Raw genomic sequence first — 9,133 nt, forward strand, 5'->3', positions numbered from 1 at the left:
GACCAAAGTAGAATGAAAAGCCTTGGCAGAGGCTGTAACAAATGCCTCACACGTAGCACACAGTCAGCTGCCAGCAGTAAGACAGGGTAATCCTGAAAGTCCTGCGACTGGTAAATAACAGGAACTTAGGGAACACGTCCAAATTCTGACACGGTATACAGCTAAGTGGATATCTGGCTCTGCACATCAACAGCTAAGTGGGTTATCTGGCTCTAAACAGCAACGAAGAACATTACTACAAATGAAAGCTTTGTTGTCAGCCTTTGTTTAAAATTACAAAGCCTAAAGGGCACTACCTGTAGCAATAGTTGCTATGCAGCAAGTCTCAAAAAAAAAAACAAACCCATGATCTCAGCCTTCTAGATAGGAACCTCATGAGCAAAGAGCAAGAATTGGACGATACAGTTACTGCATGCCAAAAATCTTAAGGATAATTTGTTCATATTAATTTGATTGATTTTCCCCATTTTTGTTTCTTACCCATGCTTTCCGGAGCAGGATGGACCCAGAACCAATTGTTGAATGTTTAGATGTAAGGCAGATTCTCTCCCAACTCCATCACTCTACTTTTGCATGCTTATTGAAAATTGGATGTAGGCAACCCTGGGGACAAGTTCTCACAAATCTCTGTGGGTAAACAACATTTAACCCTGCAAAGAATGATGTCCCCTCATGAGAGAGGGTTTCGCTGTCCCTTTCGGTTTGTCATTAGCATAGAGCTCTGAGATTTGATGTCAATGAACCCCAAATTATCTTTCTCCCTTACCCACTAAACCTATCTGAAAGGAAGATGAGTTTAATGAGGAAATGCCCTCAAAACATCCTTCATTTTACATTCACATCTCACCTTGTTGTAGTATCTCACTCATGGAGCAGGTGCTTGAACAACTTTCTCACACAATCAGCCTTCTTACAATGGTTGCAATACATCCAGAACCTGGATGCACCATGCACCTGGCAGCAGTTTGTGCCCAAGTAAGTCAGCATCTGCAGTACCTGTTTGCTGGCCCCTAACTGTGGGAACTCAGCATTTCAAGTGAATGATGAAGAAGGGATTCAGGAAAAAGGTGATCCTGCCCCTTTACTCCGATCTCGTGAGACCTCACTTGCAGTATTGTGTGCAGTTCTGGTGTCCTCAACATAAAAAGGACATGGAACTGTTGGAACAAGTCCAGAGGAGGCCACGAGGATGATCAGGGACTGGAGCACCTCCTGTATGGAGACAGGCTGAGAAAGTTGGGGCTGTTCAGCCTGGAGAAGAGAAGGCTGCGTGGAGACCTCAGAGCAGCCTTCCAGTATCTGAAGGGGGCTATAAGGATGCTGGGGAGGGACTCTTCCTCAGGGACTGTAGTGACAGGACAAGGGGTAATGGGTTTAAACTTAAACAGGGGAAGTTCAAGTTAGATAAAGGGAGGAAGTTCTTTACTGTGAGGGTAGTGAGGCACTGGAACAGTTGCCCAAAGACATGGTAAATGCCCCATCCCTGGCAGTGTTCAAGGCCAGGTTGGATGAAGCCTTGGGTGACATGGTTTAGTGTGAGGTGTCCCTGGCCATGGCAGGGGGGTTGGTACTGGATGATCTTAAGGTCCTTTCCAACCCTGACTATTCTATGATTCTTTGAAAAAAGGCCGGGGGGGGGGCAATTCTGTGAGTGGGAATCAGTCATAGGTTTGTAGGTAAAAAGCTTTCCCCATACTTCTGCTAAATATAAACTGGAGTATGCCTGCCTGGCTTTGGGTACTCTAAGTCCCACTCTGAGCTCCAGAACTGGCTGAACTGTTGTACCTTTGATGGGACACCAAATGATATATAATCTCAGTAAGAACGTCTCTACAGGGAGGGATGAAGGGACCTTTTGAGAAAGCCTTTACATCCTGCTAAACTTTGATACATCTCCAGAAGAACCTACAAGAAGGATCCTGGAGGTACAAAGGAAGCATTCTAGTAGTTGTAAACAAAGGTGTGCATGGGTAGTGCTGAAATGACATAGAGCTGTTTTCACAGACCTGATCCTGTGAGGTAGCACTCATTTTGTTCTGCTGATTCTTTGGAATTTCTCACTATACTGACTGAGGCTGATGATCATTTGAGCTTTCTCTTTAAAAGTCATTCTTACTGGAAGCAGCGCTGTAATTGCACCCCTGTGTACATGTGATACTCAGTCAAAACTTCCAAGAGAACTTCCTGAAATTCCAGACATTTTTATCAGGTGAATTCTCCACCTGTTTTGGTTTGATTTGGTTTACATTAATTTATGCAAGTTATATCATCTAATAACTTTTTGGTTTATACTAAAGCATGACTTGGCATATAATTCTGGAAGGAAGGAAGGAAGGTAAGTACTGTGAGAGGAAGAAATCATGCCAGGCCTACACCACAACCACAGAGCATTAGTGCAGCTTTCTTTTCTTGTTTCCTTTTTCCTTTTCCTGTTCTACCTCTCTGACAGAGCTTGAAGGTTTTGACTTAGAATCATAGAATCATAAAATAGTTAGGGTTGTAAAGGACCTTAAGATTATCCAGTTCCACCCCCCCTGCCATGGGCAGGGACACCTCACACTAAACCATGTCACCCAAGGCTTTATCCAGACTTATTAACAGTCTGAATGCAGAAATAGAATATCCTAGCTGTGAGCCATGACAGCTGCAGTTTGTTCTGTGTGGGGTTTCCTCTTCTTTCCCTTGGTCAGAGGACACTTCTGTGGAGCAGCAAACACTCAGGAGTTTCTTGCTCATGCCTTTTCTTCTGTTCACAGCTGTCCTGCTGTGGGAAGTTCTCTGAATAAGAAACCACTCATCACGGTCAACATGTTAAGACTCACACTGTGGAAAATTAGGATTGCCTATTGGCAGGATCATCACTTTTAAATGGAGGAAATGCCTGCTTCAAGAACAACTGGTAACATGGTCTCCATTGCTGACATGCACTGATCAACTATCAAATCTCTATGTTACACTTCCACAAAGCAAGCATGGTGTCAGGTTTGTGGATACCTATCCTGAAAGGATGTCTGGGTGGATATCCATGAGAATGGGAAGATCTCACTGATTTCCTCCCTGCTGTTAGATGGATTTGTGGGAAAACTGCAAGCTTGACTTCATGAGATTTTCTGTTTCCCTTCTTTTTCCTGCTTTGATCCATTTTTAATCCAAATGGGAATACTCATTAGTATTTGCTAATTTTTTAAGAGTCCTGTGAGACAGCTTTATGTTAATGTACCAAAGCAGAGCTTTTGTGTTTGTTGTTGTCTAACAGGGTGTGCCCTATGTTATGATTTGATGGAACATCTCTGGGTCCTTTTTATTGTTTTAAACAGACATTATTGAGAAGGATGAACAAACAGATTGATGTTTCATCACTCACTATGGTTTATTAAGGTAATTAGAAACAAAACATAGCAATGGCTATATCACAGACATATAACATTAAACCAGAAGATTAATTATAGCACCTCCTACCCCTTTGAATACACCACAGAACCTCAGCTCCAAGCCCCAACACAGCCCTCCATCCCTGCTCCCAACTGCAAGCACCCACCCTCCCAGGAAAACATCACCTAGAGTCAGCATCTGAAGGAAAGAAGCTCCACTCAGTGTTCTTCTCTAGGCAAAAGCAGGAGTGAGGACGGCTCAACTCAGAGCCTTTGTTTTGCACAGTACACTTGTAGGGAAGACTGTACGGGAGCGCTCTCTCCCAGGCCATGAAGAGACATGAAGAGGGAGAAAGCGTACAGGTGTCTTGCAGCTCTTGTAGGACAAGCTCCAGAGTCTTCATCAGCTTTCATTACATTACAATATCAAGAATGAAGTAACAATAAGCCCTTTTACCAGCAAACTTACTATGCTGTCCAGCGGAATGAGTCTTGGGATTCACCTGGGAAATAAATAAGGTGCTACAGTCCCCACTCTGCTCTATTGCTCGCACATTAGGAAATATTATAAACCACAGTTTTCCACAAGCACTTGACAGCTATCACTAAAAAATACAGTGAACTCAATGCAATTACTAAAGACCTAGCAATTTTCTCCTGCAGACTCATGTTTTGAGCTCAGCCTGAACTTCCATGCCCATCTTCACAAGCTGTGAAAGCTTTTTACAACATATAGCCGTTGTCATTAACTCTGAGGCATATTGCAGAGCTCTTACATATTCCTGCACCATAGCACAGCAGCTCTTGGGTGGGGGATCTTAGGAAGTATTCTCAAGCTCACAGAACTGGTAATGTGGTAGATTGGGTTGAGAATTAAAAGACGCCTACATGGGAATGTTACAATACCTTTTGTGAGGTAATGTCCATTTTTTTCTGTTTTCCAACAGATATCAGCCTGTTAATCTCATTTTGTTAGCATGGGTAATGCACAACTTACATCATTTTGCTTCCTAAAACTGTTGTTATATGTGCACACATGCACACACATCTTCTGCAGGTTTCTTTTGTTGAGATCCAAACCAGTTAACAGCATTACAACAGCCAGTGGTTCCAGGCAGTGTGCTACTTACAGTTTCCTATAGGTAAATGTCCGGTGTGAATAGTTACAGAGATTTTTCTGCACCAATAGCCTCTGTTGCTGACTAGTGCTTGTGATGAATGAATTAGCCATCCGTTTTCTGTCAGCACTGTAGGAAGAATATGAGATCCTGTGTGAAAGAGGAATTAAGAATAGAAAGCAACTTGCATCTAGCAGCAAGAAACTGGAGGGGAGTGTTAACTACTCAAGTGCTGATAACAAAGACACTTATCAAACTGTCAGTATCATTTCTTCAGTTTTTCTAGGCTGTCTGTTGGTGCCAGAAAATTAAAGTAGCTTTAGATATATTTACAGCTTTAGATATAGTTCTGGAGGGATCTGTCATGTAGAAGCAAGTTATGAAGCAAATCTTATTCCTCTCTTCCTCTGCATGATCTGACAAAGAAAGCAGGAAAGGCAGGTAGCTGGAGATGGCTCGGATTTGGGGGAGAAGGGGAGAGAGAGACTGCATCCCTCTGCATAGCCTTAGCTCTGATGGGAATCACCTCCAGCTTCCTCTGCCTCAGCATAATTAAAAAGTAAAAGAAATCCACATGAACTACAGCATTGCCAAGGCAGCACAAGCAGTCGAGTACTGGGGGATAACAGGACTGTGGGGACACCAAATATGGTAGTGGTGAGGGTAAGATCCAGAACCACCAATGTAAATCACACGTTACATGAAATCACAAGCTTTTATTTTCTTGCTGTTCTTGCTTGGCCTTTTCACTTTGGATCTCTCCCTGTGCCAAAGCTGCCTCATTTATGGAATAGTCAGCCATGCAAGAGCTGCCAGATGTACCGAACAGTAGTCCTGGCTCTGTGTGCCATCTGCCATCAAGGAGGGATGTAGCAAGCTTCTTCCTCTGCTTCCTCCTGACACTATGGTCCCATCAGTGTCTCTAGCTGATGTTCAATATATCATTACATCTTCCCTTTGAGATAGACTACCCTGCGCTGGAAGCTGTCTTCACAACCCTTATGACTCAAATCCCCTTGCATCCATTTTTATCAGCCTCCTTTTCCCTCTTCCTTGACCATGCTGCTGGCAGCAAAGGCTGTACAGACTGGTCGCTGCAGTATGATTAAGTTATTTTGTCCCTGTCATTTTCTATGTATTGAGAAGCCGTGAGCCAACTCTGGATCCAAGACTTGCCTGCCAGCCTTTGTACATTTGCAGATATAGCTGATAGGAACTAAGAGCATTTGAGAGATTTTCAAGATGGTTCCTGAGAGACTGACATCCCCTAAAGGTGATGCTAATACTCATTATTAGTTTCTAAAACTGGCTACAATTAATAAAGTCACAATTTCCAATGTGACTAGGCAGTAATTTTCAAAAAATGGAGCAAGTCTTGTACTTAATAGCAGTTACAGATCCAAAACTAGAGCCACATAGGAATATAAGAAGTGGATAATGGCTTGAGTTGCTTCTCACACATGCTTCATTGCTCCCCTCACCATAATACTACAATCAATTTCTTTGCACTCAATCTCCTGTGAGGTGAGAAAGCAGTAGGCAGAACAAACGTATTACCTGAAGTTACCCAGCTCTACCTAACTGCCATGCTCAGACTAGTCCCAAGAGCTCATGGGCTCCAGCAGGCACAAATGGGGAAAGCCCATTGTCTCACCTGTGCTGACTGCCCAGCCAGTTGACTGGGTGGTAAATGCTTTTGGAGAACAGGTAAGAGTCACCTTTCCACTGAGGGTTTAAATCCTGCACCACCTCAGTGGTACAGTTTAGGAGTACATCTACCTACTTCTCAAAAGAAAAGATATATTTTTCAGGCCTTCCCTCTTAAATCAGACCATAATGCTCACAAAGGTGGTGAAGAGTGCAAAGTCACCAGGAACACCAGACCTGCTGCTCATCAGAAGATTTTGAAGAGATATAAGGGAAACCCTGTCTGGATTGCTGCCAACTAAGCTGCTTGAGAGATTAGGCTGGTGGGCTGTGGTGACAGCACTGCTAAAAGAGAATATAATCAGGCATTAAATTCCATGCAATGCAGCTTCAAGCATCTGAAGTTATTTGCTTCTTTTCTACAGGATTCATGATTGAGGCTGTTGCAGACGAGTGGTTTAACTCTAAAGAAGATAATTTATTGCTTCTTATGTCTTTTTCTAGTAAAAAATTGAAGTCCTTAATGTAAAAAAAAATTATGTCCTAAAAATATTCATTGTGAAAAGCAACATTCTCCATCCTTCCCCTCTTACCAACAGACAAAAATCTATTATTTATAAACAGTCTTCATGAAACAAACATATGCCATTAATGATCAACAGGAAGACAATCATTTCATATAGGTAAAGCACTGTACAGTACAACAGATCATGGCAGGGATTTGTTATAAGAGTGCTTAGGATGATTAACCACGTCTTCAAACACCAGTAGAATCTCAGCAGCAGTCAGTCAACAATCCACCTATCAAGCACCTGTGAGGACAGGTTCAGCCTGTTTTGTACAGAGGAAACTGTTCTTTGCTTAACCTACATTAGTCATTCAGGGAAAAATAATCCTCATATTCCATAGTATAGTTGAACAAGAAAAAATCCATTTGATACAGTTTTTTGATCTTCTCAATTTGTTCTGAGTTCAATTGTCTGAGGTACTCCAAGGTGATATCACCATTAGTTCGTTTCTCTGAGCCATACCTCTTTAAGTTGGGGAAGTGCAGGCTCTTTGGTGCTCCAATGACTTTCAGAACATGCTCAGAATCTAACCTAAGAGTTTCATACTTACCCAGAATATCATAGTGAATGTTGCAAGGATCACAGAGCAGAAACATCGGTTTCCAGTGAATGTCAAGACTATTTGGTGGTTTTGCTACAATGAAATTGACAAACTCCTGAAAACTCACTTTTTCAGATGAATTTTTGTCTTTCCTGAACATTGCCCTAATCTCATTAGCCACAGTGACACTGTAAAATGGCTCAGAGTGCAGAAGCTTGTCTCTGTAAGCTGAAACCAGCCGTTCCAAGGGATGTCTGGTGAACATCACTTTGGTGTAGTTGTTCAGAAATTCGTTTTGTATGGCAGGAGGATACGCCACCAGCTTCTTGATCAGTGAGGTTTGGTGGATGTGGTCATGCTCAATTTCAGAAGCTTCAGCATTTAAGTTTGCTTGGAGAAGAAAAATAGTTCTCTTCCAGTTGGAACAGCCTACCTTGGGCACCTCACAGTAGATAAATTTATGTTTGTGCTCCACAAAGAGCTGGCTTGCGACATGAGAATCCAATTTACTTCTTAATTTGAGGAGGCTGTTCTTCAGGCAGAGAGAAGCCAGTGTGCTTTTGCGATCATTCTGAATTGCCAGCCAGTTTTCAGTGGGATCAGGAAAAACACCTGCAACCAAGAAAGAACTTTAAACCATTAGTGTGAAATAGACTTATTAAGTCTCTTTCTTTGTGACACTCATATCACTCAATCTATCGTCCTGCATATAAAAACCTAATGAAGATACTAGAATCAGTATTTTGTTTTCTGTCACCAGACTCCACTATGGCAAAAACACAATAAACTGTTCTGCTTAGTGAAAAGTCTGTTAAAATGAAAACTTTCAACATGTTAGCAGTATTACTTTAATCAAGATCGATGCTCTAACACTTCTAATGTCAACTGATTCTTTGTAGTGCTCTCCCTCTCATATATTGCTGAGCTAGCAATAGTGGCAGGGCCTTGGATGTTTTCACAACCTTGTTTACCACTAAGGCTCTGTAGTTACTTTCTAGAATATTTGGGAAAGGTGTCCCTGGTTCTAGAAAACATTCAGTCTTTTTGTTAGTAAATTCTTTACTCACCTGTTAGGTTTTTTTGTCTCTTACAAAAAAAGCCAAAAAGAAACATCCCAAAAATAAAATTTGGGAGAAGGAAAATTAACACCTTCTGGTTCATATTATTTTCACAGGAAGGAGGATGACATGAACTCTAAAGTGGAAATCTGCCTTTCTGTCAACAAGGAAAAACAATACAAGTTAGATTTTGTACAACTGATATAACAAAGATAACAGGGTATTCCCTTACAGACTTTATAATAGCAGAAAGACCTTTTAAGCCTATAAAAACAGGCTTTGCCAATAAGTAAAAATTCTACTAGGAAAAAGACTCACCCTAATTATACTGTTAAACTGAATAGACAAATACTATGACCATTTCAAAGTATTAGAAAACTTAAAACATACATTCTTACAACAATGGACTGTGTATGAGCAAATGCTTCCCCCTTCTCCTCATGTAAATATGGTCTTTCTGCCAAGCAAACTCTGTATCCCTTCATATTGTGTAACAATAGCTTCATTTATGATTACAGAGTTGTATTCTTTTAAAAAATAACATTACGTTAGAATATGGGAATACAAAGTTTGCTGTAACCTGCAACAGGCTTATCTGCAAGCCTATGATACATTCAGGATGAGATTCTTCCCATCTCTTGCCCTGAAGCTTTCCACTTTGTACAAATAATATTCACTGCAGGAGAATCCACAATCCAGAGAATCCTAACTGCTAGTAATAGATGAATTCTCACATTCTCTCTCTCCCAAAGACATTGCAGTGTTTATGTTTGCTGCCATAAGAGCTCCCAAGTGTTTCACTCTGGCAGGAAGCATGTGGAAGCAGCAG

The 9,133-nt window shown here is 41.5% G+C and overlaps 1 protein-coding gene across 1 annotated transcript; it reads right to left on the reverse strand.

The window, feature by feature from the left end:
- Positions 1–7,007: 7,007 nt before the first annotated feature.
- Positions 7,008–8,407, reverse strand: LOC308221996 (carbohydrate sulfotransferase 9-like; the record flags this gene model as incomplete). Its single annotated transcript, XM_080619476.1, has 2 exons — positions 7,008–7,858; positions 8,314–8,407. 2 exons carry the CDS (start codon positions 8,405–8,407, stop codon positions 7,008–7,010), a joined length of 945 nt encoding a protein of 314 aa, XP_080475602.1.
- Between the last annotated feature and the right edge of the window lie 726 nt (positions 8,408–9,133).

The sequence above is a fragment of the Psittacula echo genome, assembly GCF_963264785.1.
Source record: "Psittacula echo genome assembly, chromosome: 5".
NCBI classification, from domain to species: domain Eukaryota; kingdom Metazoa; phylum Chordata; class Aves; order Psittaciformes; family Psittacidae; genus Psittacula; species Psittacula echo.